Raw genomic sequence first — 17,606 nt, 5'->3', positions numbered from 1 at the left:
AGAGGGGGACTCTTGTCCAGCAAATTGCACATTAGCATCCTGACAGCAGTGTGTGTGTGTGTGTGTGTGTGTGTGTGTGTGTTCATGGTGGGGGCAGGATGGCAGAGGTAACAGGGAAGGAGGAGGTGTTCTGAGAAGGTAAGTCTTAGCTGAAGCTCTCCTAGCCCATCTACAGATTTTGTCCCAGTACTATGCAACATGACTGGAAAGTGACAAACCTGGACCTCATTAGCTCAGTCCCACCCTAACCTCCACGCTGCCCAACCACTCAGAATAACCTTTACTTACACATTTGACGTATACCCTTGACACATAACAAGAATAGAAAGAAGGAACAGCCATATAAAGAGTGTTCAGGCACTTGATTTAAAATCAGTATTTGAAGACATTGTCTATTATATTGTTCATTCCTCTTAGGATTTGATTCTGGGGGGAAATTTTTTCTCCCTTAAAGTAATGGTAGGTTTTTCTTTGTGGCTATATCTATAATTATACCTATATCTAGTTATATAAATATAGATGTATACACATGGGTATATATTTTTTGCCTTGGTTGGGAGAAACATATCATTTTTTTTCAATAATAAAGAACAATAAAACTAAATATATGTTCATTAAATAAAATTTAGCAAATAGAGAAAAACATGGGAAAACAAAACAGCCAGAATTATACCACTTAAAACAATCTCTGAAGAACATTTTAAAGTATTTTAAAAATGTTTTTATTTGTTGATTGATTTCAGAGAAAGAGGATGGGAGAGGGATAGAGAGATAGAGACATCGATGAGAGAGAAACATTGATCGGCTGCCTCCTGCATGCCCCCTGCATGCCCCCTGCTGGGATCAATCCTGCAATTCCCTCATGTGCCATGACCAGGAATTGAACCAGTGACCTCTTGGTTCATGGGTTGACACTCAACCACTAAGCCACCCCTGCTGGGCTTAGATTATTTTTAATGGTCTTTGTATTATATACATTCAACTTTGTAAAATAGAAGTAACCACATGTATGTTCACATTTGAATCCTATTTTTTCAAAGGTAAATTTAACCTTTAACTATATAGCTAACTTGATTTTCAATACTAGCAAATTTACTCTCTTCTCTGTTTCATTCATTTTCTGGTTCTATTTGAACAAGTGTATTTTATTTACAACTTTTACTCTAAATCACCAATATGTCCTTACTAAAAATTAAATAGTTGGTCCTCTCAGGTGGAGGATGGCCTGGGGTGTCCAGCATCACTGGAAGGGTCTGTGGGAACATCCAGCCCAGGGCTGGGCTCAGGAGATGGGGTGTCTGCAGGAGATGGGGCCCCAGGAAAGTGTGATCTAGGTGCCATCCTCCTCACTGAAGCAGGAATTCCCAGGGAGAGAGAATCTGTAGGGATGTGGGATTGGGAAGGGGAAGTGGGCGATACAGCAGGTCCTGAGGGCGGCTGAGAAGTGTAAAGGTGCACTGGAAAGCACACGGCCTTGGCTGTCCCAGACAAGCTGTGGCATTTGGGCAAGTCACTTTACCCCTCTGAACTTCCGTTTCCTCATTTAAAATGTGAGTCAGCACAGTGGTAAAGCTTTGCATTGAGTCTTGGAAAAGTACTCCCACAGTGATAGTGTCCAATTGTTCATAGATGAAAGGTTGATCCATACATTTACTAACAAAGCTTAAAAGTAAGCCTGAAGCCCTAACCTATTTGGCTCAGTGGATAGAGCGTCAGCCTGTGGACTGAGGGTCCCAGGTATGATTCCAGGCTCAATCCCCATCAAGGGCACATGCCCGGGTTGCGGGCTTGATACCCAGTAGAAGGATGTGCAGGAGGCAGCTGATCAATGATTCTCATTCATTGATATTTCTTTCCCTCTCCCTTACTCTCTGAGATCAATAAAATATATTTTTTAAAAATAAGCCTGAAAATATCAAGTAAATTCCAATAAAACTTGCATCCACATCCTCTTTTTCCAATCATGTACTGAGGGACACTTCCATAGCCTGTGATACATATATACAATGGAATACTACTCAGTCACAAGAAAAGATGAAACAACTGCCATTTGGGACAACCTGGATGGATCTTGAGAATATCTTGCTAAGTGAAATAAGTCAGAGATAAAAAGTCAAGAACCATATGATTTCACTCATGTGGAATATAAAACTGAAAGTGAGAAATGAACAAACAAACAAAAACTCATAGACACAGACAACAGTACAGTGGTTACCAGAGGGGTTGGGGTGAGGTAGTAAAGGGTGTAGGGGCTCAAATATACGGTGATGAAAGGAGACTTGACTTTGGGTGTATTCACAATGCAATATGCAGATGATGTATTATAGAATTGTACACTTGAAAATAAAATTTTATTATCGAATGTCATGCCAATAAATTTAATTAAAAAACTGTATCTAAAAACAAACTCCAACAAAATGTAAAGGAGTAAAAATAAACTTAAAATCTATAAACCTAAAAGAAGAAAATAAAATGTGGGTCATAACACATCCTTTGCAAACTTGGCGTGAGGAGTCAATGCAGTAACATGTGTGAAGCGTCTGGTATACAGAATATGTAACAAAAACAGAGCCGTCACTGTAATTGCATCTGGGAGTTGTGGTAGGTGGTGCAGCTGACAGTTTGAATATTTGAAGGTCAATTAAAGAGATCTGGGAATGTTTCAAAGATGAAATGCCATTAAGACCACTTCTCTCATACATCACTTGAACAGGGGGATGAGAGGGTGGCTGTGTCAGCAGAAAGTGAACTTCAAAGTGAAACTCACTGAGATGTACAGGGCTTCCCTGGGCTTTGTGCAAACTCACAGGAAGGTGGAGGGTGAGGAGGGGTTGGGGGACACCCTTCTTATCTGGGATGAGATCAGCCTTGAGCAGAGGAGGAGTTCTCTCTCCATGACTCGGATAGGGACTCCCTGCCCACACCCTCCCCACCCATAGGACTCAGTTTTCACTTTCAACCCTCTTCTTCTGGGGCCTCCACAGTGCTGGTGTCATTGCTCAGCGCGTCTAGGGTTAGCCCTTCCCACCCATCACTTCCTTGATCCAGTCCACATAATTGAGCACTTTGGTGTAGAAGCCATACCCTTTGCCACACCCAATGCCCCAGGATACGATGCCCGTGGCCACCCAGTGATGGGCATGGTCATCCCACACTACATAGACGCTACCACTGTCCCCCTGGCAGACACTCTGCTGCTGTGTCTTATCCCCGACACAGAACATGTTATCAGAAAACACCTCAGTCCTCTGTTTCTCTTGAAGCCAGGCCTTGCAGGCCTCCCTCGGGGCAACAGGCAGCCTTGAGTATTTCAACGCGGTAGTTAGCCAGCCCATCTGCACACCAAATCCACTGACATAGCCCATCAGACCACTGCGGTAGAGGGTCTCCTTGTCGGGCAGACAGACCGGGAGGAGGTGGGGGCCTAGGGGGACACTGTGCTGGAGTTCCAGGAGGGCAATGTCCCCATTGAAGTTGTAGGACTCGTTCTGACGGTAGTCTGGGTGCACAACCACACGGCGCACAGGGTGGTTCCCCAGTTTTATCATCTCATCTATGCCTGTGTGGCCCAGGAACACGTCCACATTCCTCTTCTTCCCGAGAAAGATGCTGTCCTTGGGATAGATGGTGTGGGCGGCTGTGAGGATCCATCTGTCGCCCAGCAGGGCCCCACCCCCACGGCCATAGATACTGGTGAAGGCTTGCCAGGGGAAGTTGCCCAGCTTAGCTTTGGAAGAACCCTGGGCCTCCTGGTTCTGGGCGATGGGGGTGATTGGCTGTCCACAGACTGGAAGAGAGGAGAGGTAAGGGTGAGAAGTCAGCATGCATCAAGCCACAATGATTAAAGGCCTACTTCTGTGAAGTGCTCTTCCTCCTGCATCCTTAGCCATATTAGGCTACTTTTTAAGACTCTTAATGCGACCACCCTGAGCAAATTCATGTAGCAAGCAGAGTTTGCCTTCAGTGCCTCTTGCCTCTGTTTTTTGTGTAATTTCTTCATTTAAAAAATGTGTCTATTGATTTTAGAGGGAAGATGGAGGGACAGAAGAAGAAGAAGGAGGAGGAGAAGAAAGAGAGAGAGAGAGAGAGAGAAACATTAATGTGAGAGAGAAACATTGATTGGCTGCCTTCTGCACGCTCCCCCCCCCCCCGCCCCCACTGGGGGCGTGCAGAATCCAACTGGTGACCCTTTGGTGCATGGGATGATGTTCAACTAACTGAGCCACACTGCCCATGGCCATTTCCTCATTTTTTACATCTTTCACTACTACTCCCCTCCAAGCCACTCTAAAGCCCTCCTTCAGGTTGCCCCTAGAGCTTTTTGTGGATCAGGAGTAAAATCTGAAAAATTTATTCAAATGGGTTAGAAAGGCAATAGTTTGACTTAAAAAAATGGGTTTAAAAAATGGTAGGCTTGAATCCTCATATACTTCTGATGGGAATTTAAAATGGTGCAACCATTGTGGAAAACAGTTTGGCAATTCCTCAAAAAGTTAAATATAGAGTTATAATAGGAGCCAGCAATTCCGCTCATAGGTATATACTCAAGAGAACTGAAAACATACATTCAAACAGAAACTTGTATATGAAGGCTCATAGCAGCATCTATACTAATAAAAGGGTAATATACTAATTAGACCGGACATCTTCCAGATGTGCTTCTGGACAAAGCCACGGTGGTGGGGGCTGAGGCAGAGGCAGTTAGGGGTGATCAGGTCAGTAGAAAGAGGGAGTTAGGGGAGATCAGGCTGGCAGGCAGAGGTGGTTAGGGGCATCAGGCCTGCAGGCAGAGGCAGTTAGGGGCAATCAGGCAGGCAGGCAGGCGAGCGGTTAGGAGCCTGTGGTCCTGGATTGCAAGAGGGATGTCCAACTGCTGGTTTAGGCTAGATCCCACAGGGATCGGGCCTAAACCGACAGTCAGACATCCCCCAAGGGGTCCCGGATTTGAGAGGGTGCAGGCTGGGCTGAGGGACCCCCCCTGGTGAATTTTATGCACCAGGCCTCTAGTTGTCTATAAAGGGCAAAAAGTGGAAACAATCCAAATGTCCATCAACTAATGAATGGATAAATAAAATGTGGTTTAAACACACAGTGGAATTCTATTCACTCATGAAAGGAATGAAGTATGGATACAAGCTACAATGTGGATGAACCTTGAAGACCTTATGCTAAATGAAAGAAGCTACACACAAAAGGTCACATATTGTATGATTCCATTGATATGAAATGTTCAGAATAGGCAAGTCCATAGAGACAGAAAACAGATTAGTGGTTGCCAGAGGATGGGGAAGGGGAGAGTTGGAAGGGCACTGGGTTTCTTTTTGGGATGATGGGAATGTTTTGGGATTGGTGGTAATGGTTGCACAGCATTGTAAATACACTAAAAATTACTAAATTGTACACTTTAAAATGGTGAATTTTACATTATGTGAATTTTATTTCAGTAAAACAAACAAACAAACAAACAAACAAAAAAGGTGGACTTTCTGGTCCTGTGGGATCTAAGGAGGGAGATGTTTTGGGGACAGAGAGCCTGTCTGTGTATTCCTAAAGCATACCATACCAAGAGAGGATTTTCTCTTATTACAACTCTGTCCCTCTGTCTCCTTCACTTTTCCATCTGATTAACTTCCTTCATGCTTTTACTTTCTTAGTTATCTCTTTTTAAAAAATATATTTTTATTGATTTCAGAGAGGAAGGGAGAAGGAGAGAGAGATAGAAACATCAATGATGAGAGAGAATCATTTATCGGCTGCCTCCTGCATGCCCCAACACTGGGGATCAAGCCTGCAACCTGGGTGCAACCTGGGCATGTGCCCTGACAGGAATCAAACCATGACCTCCTGGTTCATAGGTCGATGCTCAAACACTGAGCCACTCTGGCTGGGCTTGGCTATCTCTTGATCTTTGAAGAATACGGGACAAGCTCCTTGCCTCTTCTTTTCTGGACCTTCTTGGTTTCCCTCTTCTTCCTCCCCTTCTGCCTTTATTTCCTCTTTCTATTTGAAGGCTTTCCTCTAAACCCCTGTATCCTGGTCCACAGGCCCCTGTTTGGAAAGTGGCCATAGTCACAGCACTGGCAGGTCACTACTCACCAGGCACACAGTGAGGAGCCTCCTCCCTGTCCAGCGTCTGTTTCCCAGGGCTCTGGGCTCTGCAGGTGAGTGTCTCTGAGGAGTGAAATGAGGTGAGGCTCAGAACTGGGAGGTGGGGCTAAAAAAGTAGGTGCCACAGGCCCCTTGGAGGGAGTAAGGCGGATAGAAGCTGGTTTCCCAGCAGGTGGGGACTCACCTGCCGGCACCGCCTGATAATAGGGCTCCTGGCAGTGGTTCTGGATCTTGGAGGAGTTGTCTCCAGGTGTATGTGCAGCCTCAGAGCCACCACTAACCTGGCTGATGGGCCAACTCTGGTTCATACCTATAGGGAAAAAGTGGTCATTAGGACCTAGAACAGAATTGCAAACTGGCATCCCAGAGAGTGATCTGGCCCATGGCCATATTTAGTTTGACCTGTACAGTGTTTTTTGTTTTCTTTTTAAACATTTGAACTATTTTTCACTGACCAGATGGTCAATGCTAAAAAACAAATAACTAGGATATGGGGGAACAGGCATTTTCAGACATGATTAGTGGGAGTGTAGGAGGGAAATTTAGCAATACCAAAATTAAAAATGCATTTTTTTCACCTAGCATTTCCATTTTTAAGAATTTACCCTCATATGTGTGCTCCAAGATGTATATATAAGATATCCATAGCAGTACTGTCTGTGGCAGCAAAATATTTACCAGTGGAAGACTGGTTAAACACATTATGACACATCGATCAAAGGAATACTACGTATATGGCCATTAAAAATAATGAGGCAACACTAGCCACATGTATATGGGATGACCTTTAAGATATATTACTCTGTGAAAAATGCCAAATTTAAAACATTGTGAATAGTATGCATGCAATACACACACACATACACACACACACACACACACACACACACACACACACACACACAATTATATTTGAATGGCATAGCATGTCTTTGGAAGAATACCCAGGAAATGGAGAACAGAGTTGTTTCTGGACAAGATAGCCAGGGACTAAGGGCCAGAGATCAGAGAAAGACTTACTCTTTATCATATTTTTAAAAATATTTTTATAGTGTGCATATATTATCTTTCAAAAAATTATGAGTTACCAATTAAAAAGCAATTGGTAACCTTTGGCTTCTCTTCAAAAACAAGATGATCTGCAAGTTCTGGGCCAGTAAATAGTCATGGAAACAACTGTTGAGCAATGGCTGCCCTTTAACTGGCAGCTCACCAGCAGGGGCCTGGAGGGGGCAGGGAAGGTGTGGGCTTAGGTGTTCCTGAGCCCCCAGTGTCAATAGTCACTCAAGTTTCCGCTTGTAGCTTCAAGATACCAGGGCCATGGCTATGGGCAGAGAGTGCACCCCCGGAGGGACACTCACTCACTGCTTGGTAGAGGACCAGGAAGCCCTTGTGGAGTCCAGTTGTCCTGTCCTCAGAGGAGGCCGGTGCATGGAAAGTCAGCCGCAAACTGTTCCCCGAGGACACAAACTCCTTCTGACCTGGGGGGCTGCCCAGCGGAGAGCCCACTTGGCCATAGAACCGGCTTGGATCCATCCCACTGGCTGTGATCTGAAAGAAGAGGGGGGGCAGGCAGATGTGGGGTGAATCTGCAACATAAGGGGTCACAGGGTCACATCATGGGCATGGGCTTCATGCCCATTTAGGAAGTCTGCACACTTCTGGGGCTGAGGAGCTGTTCTTTGTGGAACTTTGCTTAAGTAGCTTCCTGTTCCATTATTGACTCCCCAGTTTCTTCCAGACATGACCAGATACCTTGCATATTTCTTTAGCCTACTATAATTATCTCATAGTCTACCATATTTACCTTCTTTCAAGAAGCTCCTTGGGAACAGAGTCAATAACAACTATGTTTGGTGACAGATGGTTACTAGGCTTATTGTGGTGGTCATTTTGTAAGATATTAATATCGAGTCAATATATTGAACTCCTGAAACTAACGTAATACTTTATGTCAATTATAATTAAAAATAAATCAATAAAAAAGAAGTTCCTTGGAAACCCTAGGTTTCTCCCAATAGTCCACTGGATTGTAAGTTCCAAGAAGTCAGGAAGTACATCTATTCTACTGACCACTGAATCCCTGATGCTCAACATAGTGCCTATAGCACCACGGCTTTGAATCAATGATGATGCAGACACAAGTCCCTTCCATCTGCTTTCTCCAACCCTATCACCTTCCTCTTCTCTGAGTACCTTCCTGTGGGCCAACATCTGTGATGCAATAAGAACCTCTGCCAACACTTAGCTGGGGTTCCTAGTCTTTGCTGTTCTCCTTCTTTTGGAGTGTCCCTCCTCTTACCCCATGAACTGTAAATAAAGCCCCACAAGGCGTGGGAATCTAAGGACACAAGTGTACACAGTGTGGACACTCTGGCTATTGTTGTTTAACTTACAGGTTCTTTTTTTTTTTTTTTATAGCAAAGGTGGAAATTTATTGAAGAACAAGTACAGACTCCCATGTGGGGAGTGAGAGAGAGTCCCACCGAGGTTCCCCCCCACCCCCGTTTATAAAGGCTGCAGTTTTTTGTACCTTGATATCGACTCTGATTGGCCACTATTCCCCTTTGATTTGGTTCCTATAGTAACTCTTGAGCTCAAAGGTCAAATCTCACAAGGGACATGTGAGGCCCTCCCCCCTCATTGTTCTCCTATTTCCTTTGGGCTTTCTTCCTCCTTCTTTATTTTGTAAATATAGACCTTTGGCTACTCCCAGTTCTCTTATCTTATGGAAATGTAGCTTTTTTTAAAAAATAAATCTTTATTGTTCAAATTATTACAGGTATTCCTCTCCCCCCCCCCCCACATAGCTCCCCTCCACCTGATTCCCCCCCCCATGCCCTTACACCCCGCCCCCCCCCCCCACTGTCTTCATCCATAGGTGTAAGATTTTTGTCCAATCTCTTCCCGCACCCCTCAAACCCCCTTCCCCATGAGAATTGTCAGTCCACTCCCTTTCTATGTCCCTGATTCTATTATATTCACCAGTCCATTCTGTTCTTCAGATTTTTTATTCACTTGATTTTTAGATTCACTTGTTGGTAGGTATTTGATGTCATTTTGTTGTTCATAATTTTTATCTTTACCTTTTTCTTCTTCCTCTTAAAGAATACCCTTCAGCATTTCATGTAATCCTGGTTTGGTGGTGATGAACTCCTTTAGCTTTTGCTTGTCTGTGAAGCTCTTTATCTGACCTTCAATTCTGAATGATAGCTTTGCTGGGTAGAGTAATCTTGGTTGTAGGTTCTTGCTGTTCATCACTTTGAATATTTCTTGCCACTCCCTTCTGGCCTGCATAGTTTCTGTTGAGAAATCAGCTGACAGTCGTATGGGTACTCCCTTGTAGGTAACTAACCGTTTTTCTCTTGCTGCTTTCAAGATTCTCTCTTTGTCTTTTGCCCTTGGCATTTTAATTATGATGTGTCTTGGTGTGGTCCTCTTTGGATTCCTCTTGTATGGGGTTCTGTGAGCTTCCTGAACTTGTAAGTCTATTTCTTTCACCAGGTAGGGCAAGTTTTCTGTCATTATTTCTTCTAATAGGTTTTCAATATTTTGCTCTCTGTCTTCTGGCACCCCAAAAATTCGGATGTTGGTACGCTTAAAGTTGTCCCAGAGGCTCCTTACACTATCTTCGTATTTTTGGATTCTTTTTTCTTTTTGTTTTTCTGGTTGGGTGTTTTTTGGTTTCCTCATATTTCAGATCTTTGGTTTGATTCTTGGGGTACATTGATCTACAGTTGAGTTTCTGTATATTCTTTATTTCAGACAGTGTATGCTTAATTTCTGACTGGTCTTTTTCCATTTTTTTGGCATTCTCATTAAGATCCTTAAAGGTCTCACTAAGTTTCTCGGCGGTTTTTAGAAGATTCTTGAGTAACCTTATAAATGTGGCTCTGAACTCTATGTTGTCCAGTAGTTTGCTTTCCTCCATTTCTTTCATTCGTGACACGTTTCTTTGTCTCCTCATTTTGGCTGCTTCCCTGTGTTGATGGAATGGCTTTGTGTGGTAGGTGACCTACAGGGGCCAGTAGCAATGAGAAGGAAAATCCCTATTTTGTAAAAAAACTGCTGTTTAGAATTCTCTGCTGTTTTTCTTAGATGGCCTCTTATTCTAAAAAATAACTTTGCTTTCTAGCCTGCTTTAGCCTGCTTGAATAATGAGGACCATAAACTTAGCTGTCTGACCTTGTAGGCCAGAGACTAGATATGCCCATAATTTCAATGCCATGCCAGGTGCATTTTTTAATTGGATAGAACTGTGTTGTTTTCAAGGCCAGCAGCGAGATAACCACTAATTGCACAGAGGACTGGCTCCTTAATAAAAAGGGAAGTCCTGCTTGTAGCTTTGCTTAGAATTTGAATTCATTTTCTCTAAGCCCACCACGGTGAATAAAGTGTGACTCCAAACTCTCCTGCATTGTTTGATTATTCCGGTTTTCTGCAACAGCTCAGCCTCCCCAATCACCTGAGGTGGACGCTCTTGGTACACCCCTTTGTGGGCTGAGTGCTAAGTCTTGTTGTAGTTAAGCCTTGATTGCTGTTGGTACACTGGGAGGAATTGACCTCCAGACCAATTGGCTGTGAGGACCCGCTGTGTCTATAATGGAAGAACTGCTGCGCTGGAGACACACTTATGGTGCAGGACTTGTTTCAGTGGGGCTTTGGTGCTCACTGAGTCTGCCTCTTGAATGTATCACTTATGGATGTGAAGAGTTGAAATCTGGTGTCTCACACTGACCACTAGGTACACTGGCTTCTGGATCTCCAATGGGGTGCAGGTCAGCTACTGTCCGAAGCCATCCAGCAGGAGCTACAGCAAGAACTACAGTTTTCTCCTCTTTGCTTGGGGTTTGGAGGTTTTGGAGCTGTCTGACCTGGGCTGCAAGTTTGCTAGGTTAAACTGCGATAGGGCAGGCCATTCATATGCTAAAGCCGCTGCTTGGATCTTGGGTGGGTTTGTAGGTTGTGCAGGGCAGGGTCTCAGGGCATCACTAGGCTAGGGCATGGCAAACAGCGATGGCTTCCAGTTAGCCGGCTCTGTGTCTCCGATTGCGTCCCTGCGCCCCGCGCCCCAGTGCAGTAAACAATTATTCCTGCGTGCAGCTCTGCAAGCAAGCCACCCTCACTTTCCGACCCGATGGCAGTCAGTCCAGCTTCTCCCTGTAGGAGTTTGGGTCCCCCGCGTCTCCCCAGAAACTGGATTTCAGAGTAATTGGGGGCTTGCCGCCCTTCAGGTTGAAAAAAGCAACGCCTGCCACCAGCCCAGATCGCGCACCTCCGTACCTCAGCTTTTCAGCGCTTGTGCACGTCTCAATGCTCTTTTCTCTATCCTTCTAGTTGTAGAACTTCCACTCAGCCAGCTTTCCCGTGGTTCTGGGTGATAGATGTTTTGTCTTTTAGTTGTAGTTTTGAAATTGTGCGAGGCAGCAGTTTAGTTGTTTACCTACGCCGCCATCTTGGATCCTCAACTTACAGGTTCTTTAAGCAGGTTGTCTCTGTGTCAAACCCTTTTGACTGCTTCGCTCCTGCTCAAATTCCTTTCTGTGGGTTCCCCAACCCAACGCAGGATACTTTGGAAGGAGTGCCCTTGACTCATGCTTCATGCTTAGTCTCTATTCTGGGCACATGGTTCACTGCTCAGCTCATTTTATTTATTTATTTTTAAAATTTTATTCCTAATTTCATATTGACCCATATCCTGCATTCTTGCTAGTTCTTCATTCGCTCTTTCTTCCAAAGTCTCAGATTCCTAAGAGGCTATCCAGCCTATCTCACTGTGATCACATTAACTGGGTAAAAGTTGGCATGAAGAAAATTTCTCAGTCATCCCAAATGCCTTGCTTGGGCACATTCCAATATTGTTCTTTTCCTCAGAACAACAACAAACTTAAGCCCCATATTTAAGAGGCCCATTATCTCTTGGGGAAGAAGCCTTTTGCTCTCTGAAACTGTCCTTTACTGGTCTAATTGGTTGTCAAACTCTCCAGCCTTCTTTGTAGCTTCCTCACGAGTTGTTGGCTAAATAGAATCACTTAGGAGTCTAACTAGCAAAGTAGAATGAACACATAGCTGTGAGTCCTAAGACTTTGCTCCTAACTCCCTGTGTGACATGGGCAGTTGCTCAACCACTTCAGATCTTAGTTTCCTGTCCTGTAAAGTGGTCTGTGAGGCCTCTTGCTGTCAGGGCAGCATGTCCTATGGCAGCTTTCCAGTATGTCCCTGAAGAGCAGTGGTGAAGATGATACGAAATACCTGCTCATTCAAAATTCATTGTGCTATGTGTCCTACACATATGGTGAGCTTGGATTTCATTTATTTCTTTGAGAGTTATTATGCTCTATGTGCAAGACACTATGCTAAGTGCAGGGATACAGACATGAATAAGACATGGTTCTGCTACTGAGGAGCCCATAGTCTGGTTGAGAATATTGCATTTAAGGTGTGTGTGTGTGTGTGTGTGTGTGTGTGTGTGTGTGTGTGTGTGTGACTTGCCCTGGCAGCAGAGAAGAGAAAAGAATTCTATTCCTGAGCTAGAATTTCCTCAATGACAAGGGAAGAGTCAGTCTGGGCTTAAAATTGTCCATGACTAAGAAGAACAGGGCTCATGGTAGGTGCTCAATAGAATAGGTTGAATTGAATATAGTATTGGCTTCTGGTGAAATCTGAAGCTTTAAACATACATTTATCTCAAATCCCATTAATATGACAGCAAAGGGATGAAATGGTATACATGATTAAGGACAAAACAGTGAGAGATGACAGCAGATGAGCGATGCCAGTAATATCTTGAAAGGTGGAATGGGGACGCAGAAGGGACAGCCTGACTATGCAGAGGTGGAAGCCAACATAAAGCAAGCAGGTTCTCATCGCAGAAATTAGGATAACCAGGCACCCCCGAAGATGGGGATGAGGGAGATGCTAATAGGAGCCTATGTAGGGAGACCTCAGGATTCTGGGTCCCTTTGCCCACCTTATGCATCCAGATAACTTTCTGGCTCACCCTGGCAGGAGACCTGAGCATGAGTCAGAGACCTGGACTTGGGATCCCCTGGGACACTTGATAGAGGGAGTGAGGCCAGAATTGAAAACAGAAGCGTTAGGTGAAAGTCTACATATTTAACAGTGAGATGCTACTGCTTGTTTACTAGAAGGCTGGCAACTCTGATCAGGAGACCAGAGGATTCCTCTCTGAGGCTGGCTGTCCCCAAAGAGAGTACTTCTGTATACTGACATTGGGAGCTCCCCACAGACGTCTAAGTCACCTTGTTGATAACCCTGTTTTCAAACTTGTTTCACAAATTTCAGCTATCACACAGAGCATCCAATATCATTCTAGTACTTCATTCTTAAATATGAATGGACAGCCAAGGATTATCAAACATTGTAGGAGAGATGAAAAGCAGAGACTAAAACAAATGAAGTGTAAAAAAGAACTTGGATGAAGTAGAGATAATACAGGGACTAGAAGAAACATTTAAAAATAATTCTATTATAGGGAAAAGAGTATTGTCTAGTAAACAGGACAGTATTCTATAAAAAGGCACATTCAGAAAATATGAGGCTTTAGACATAAAAATATGTCAACAGAAAATAAACAATTATAATTGGTATTTAAAAGGAGGAAATCTCCCAGAAAGTGGAACAAAAAGACAAGGAGATGGAAATCACAACAGAATGAATAGCAAAACTAGAGAATCAGTCCAGAACATACAGCAGCTACATTACAGGAGTTCCAGAAATAAAATGAGTAGATGTCTGGAAATAATTTAAGAAATAATACAAAAACATTTCTAGAATTGAAGGACTGGATTAAAAGTCTCTAGATTCAGAGAACTCTGTACAACCAGTAAAAAAGCACATCAGGGCATATCATAATGAAAGTTCAGAATACTGGTAATAAAGAAAATATTCCAAAAGCTCTAGAGAGAGAGAAAAAAAAACAGGAATCAATGCTATCACACTTAACACAAGAGCCAGAAGACAATGCCATCAAATTTCTGAGAGAAAATGACTTCCAACTCAGAATGCAACCCGGTTAAACAATCCATCAACTGTGATGGCAGAACAAAGACACTTAGGGTTATGTAAGAGCCTCTGAAATTTACTCCCACATACCTTTTCTGGAGGAGAAAGTGCTCCTACAAAAATGAGGGAGTAAACCAGGAAAGAAATGGTGACGGGATTCAGTTCCAACACAGGACAGGCAAAAGGAATCTCCAGCATGAGGGAGAAGGGGACTCCCAGAAAGTGTGAAGGCTTAGAGAGCAAAGAATTCAGACTGAAGGAATAAATCATCAAGAGATCTGTAGGTGGGTGTCACCAATAAAAAAGAGGACTCAGAGATTGACATTTGTACTTGAATGCGCTGAGAAGAGATTTACTCTCCTGGCTAAGAGTTTGGGGAGGTTAGTAACACAAAACTAAGCAAACCAAAGATTAGAACAAAAACCAACAAAAAATTCCAATGAACTCCATGTAATTATTGCCTCCTGGGAAACCAAAGTTGGAGAAAAAAACAAACCTATAATTATTGTAATCCACTGGCTCAGATCTGAATATTTTAAAGTTATAATAATATAAATAATGACTCTAGAGTTAATAAAAATGAGTATTGGTAAACTGGGAGGATGAAGGAGGGGAAACGTAGGTGGTGAAGTTCTGAGATAGAGCTAGTCCTATTGTAGAAAGTTAGTGGGTAATATTAGTAGACAGACATGAGCAGAGCAAGGCCAGGCACAGAAACTCACCAGGGCAGAAAGCCCCAGATGCCTAGCAAGGGGGAAAACTGGGAAAACAAGAACCTCACCCCTAGGTAACCTATCCTCCCCTAGCATATATCGCTGCTCATGCGGTTTGGATCCCTGATCTTTCATATCGATGGTCAGGTGGTTTAGACCCCCTGACCTTTTCCTCCTTAAAGATAACATCTAGGCCTCAGTGGTATTTCAGCTCCAGGTCCAGAAAAGCAGCAAAACCTGACAAGTGATGCTGTGGCTGCCTCAGGACAAGCTACATTGACTAGTGACGCCCCCTGCCCTGGCACTGACCAATCAGTAGAGCATACCTAGAAAACTGATGAATATTCTATTAAGACTCTCCCCTGAGACCTCCCCTAAGATTTCCACCTGCAAGAGAGAGATAAATATGCTTAGGACAAAGGACCCCGTGCACACTCTCCCCCAGGGAGCACGCCAGCACCATTCCCTTCCCCCTTCTTTTTTCTAAGGGACCCCAGGAGACTTGTAACCAGAGGAACAATGGGCAGCAGCAGCTCGCCCCAGACTAACCCCCGAACCTGTCTCCTGGACCCCTTTTTTCTGACTTCCCAGTGAGTCAAAGCAGCCCAGCCAAGGCTTTCCTGTTGCTTCTTCTATAGCCTTCCTTGCTTCACTGTCCTAAGGTTATTTTTGCTTCCATCATGGACCCAATTCCCATTGGCTCAGTGTTGTGTAGCCCTTTCTTTTGGATATCTCCAATTCCTATCCTCTTTTCCTTAAATAAATTAAAATTTATTTATTCATTGTCCGAGATGGCTATTTAGCCTGCCTGTGCATCACCAACTTTACCCTTTCAAATGTGTTTTAAAAAACACAAACAAAACCAGAATAAACATGTTATTGATACAGATGAAAATAACTACCAGATGAAACAGCTACATGAATTGTAACTAATTGCCCCCGGAGAGTACAATGGAGGTGGGGAGTAGGCTGGAGACAGCTGTTTCTCATTATGTGCCTTGTAGTACTCTGATTAAAAATCACAACAACTATGTGCATGTATTATTTTGATATAAATAAAACTTAAACCAAAAGATAACACGAGGTACTGTTTTTAAAGTGTCCTTATTCTGATAATGCCCTAATCATAAGAACTTTTGCCATAGCTCCTCTAAGGTAAACTCAGTCACCAAATGTTTTGTTACTATTCATGCCTAGCTGCCTGTCCTGACAGAGCAAGTATTCAGGTGTGTTTAATGACTGACGTGTGAGGCCTTGCTCTTTATTCTAGGGATTGACAGTATTTGTGTGTTCCTTTGGGGCCAAGATGGTAGCAGAGCCAGCGACAGGGCTGCTGGCTGAGGCTGTATACCTGAGCAGACCCTGGCCTCCCAGGTAAGCCCGCCTGTGCCCCTGACTTGGGCTCTTCATCCATCCTCTGTGATTCAGGGCACTGCCACCTCCCACTGCCCCCTGGGCTCCAGGCCAGGAAGATCCCTCCCCAGAGTCCCTCCAGGACCCCAGCTCACTGTGACAGAGTCCGGCTCACAGTCCTGGGACAGCTCCACGTCCAAGTCCTGCAAGATAAGCTTCACAGCAAAGCCCTCCGGGGCCTCGATGACAGTGGTGCTCTCTTGGCCTTTGAGGTACGGCTCTGGGTACCCTGGGGAGGTCAGCTGCTGGGGTAGCTGCTGGGCCAAGAGCACAGAGCCCTGCGTGGGGCAAGCGTGGAGGACACCCCAGAGAAGCAGCCACCACCTGTGAGGGGTTGAGGGCAAGATGAGGTCTGTGGAGTCATGAAGAGTCGGGGCAGGCTATGCCAAGGGACTGAGGGACCAGCAAAGGCATTAGCAGCTGTGGCCTCAGCCCTTGAGGCCTGGCACTTCTGCCTGCTCCCTTATCGCCCCTCTCTGCCCCAGTTCCTTCAGCCTCCTATGCAGCCTGAGCTCCACAGTGAGTTTCCCACCATTGCTTATCTCCCTGGAGAGTCTCATACAGAGTTGGGGGCTACTTTCTGCTTCAGCAGATCCCACCCCTGCCCTGGGATCTGAGGGAGACATGGTGGTACAAGTGAGGGACAGTTAAATGTTAGTTTCCTGGCTCAGAGCATTGGGCTTGATCACCCCCAGGAAAGGCTGCTAGAAGCTACGGGCAATTTCTAAGTCCTCTCTGCATTAAGTCTCTCTCTCTCTCTCTCTCTCTCTCTCTCTCTCTCTCTCTCTCTCTCTCTCTCTCTCTCTCTCTGTGTGTGTGTGTGTGTGTGTGTGTGTACATACACCCCTGGGTCCCAACCCATCCTTTTCCTCTCCTCCAGGCCTCTCCAAGGGCACACTCACATCATACGTGCACAGCTTGTGGAGTTGGGGCTTCCCCAGAGATAATTCTCCACCTCTGAGACCAGGCATCTGGAATGGGCCATCCGGGACCTTGGAGAGGACTTGGCCCAGGTTAGGGAACAAGAGGTGGGGCTGGAGAGGGCCCTGAGGGGAGGAGGGAGCAGTTACTGGAAATGGGTTGAGTAATTCTCTGGTTCCTTTTTCTAATTCTCTGGGTTGAGCGCCACCTACTGTCTAACTTGGGGATAGCTCACCCACCACAACTTAAGGGGAAAAACTCTAAAAACGACGTGGGCTTCAGAGATCAGGGGTGGGAGCGCACTGACTCTGGACTCTCTTGGACTATCTGTACAAAATAGTAAATAGTAGGATGGTTCCTTGTGAGTTATGGCTGTTGCCTTTAATCGGCCATATCTTTCCCTCCCTGACTTTCCACTCATTTATG

At 44.6% G+C, this 17,606-nt stretch overlaps 1 protein-coding gene across 2 annotated transcripts; it reads right to left on the bottom strand.

Moving 5' to 3' along the window:
* Positions 1-702: 702 nt before the first annotated feature.
* C1RL (complement C1r subcomponent like) lies at positions 703-17,264 on the bottom strand (the record flags this gene model as incomplete). Of its 2 annotated transcripts, none has more annotated exons than XM_080660496.1 (6): positions 703-3,787; positions 6,097-6,171; positions 6,293-6,418; positions 7,470-7,659; positions 16,355-16,583; positions 17,162-17,264. In XM_080660496.1, the coding sequence occupies 6 exons, from the start codon at positions 17,242-17,244 to the stop codon at positions 3,015-3,017; spliced, it is 1,476 nt and encodes a 491-aa protein (XP_080516622.1). In that variant the 3' UTR covers positions 703-3,014. The 2 variants fall into 2 exon arrangements, with proteins under 2 accessions (XP_080516622.1, XP_080516623.1); XM_080660497.1 differs by lacking the exon at positions 17,162-17,264 and adding an exon at positions 16,709-16,819 and having other exon boundaries at positions 2,304-3,787; positions 16,355-16,585.
* Positions 17,265-17,606: the final 342 nt, after the last annotated feature.

The sequence above is a fragment of the Plecotus auritus genome, assembly GCF_963455305.1.
Source record: "Plecotus auritus genome assembly, chromosome: 3".
Taxonomy (NCBI): Eukaryota; Metazoa; Chordata; class Mammalia; order Chiroptera; family Vespertilionidae; genus Plecotus; species Plecotus auritus.
This window is presented reverse-complemented; position numbering and strand designations above follow the sequence as displayed.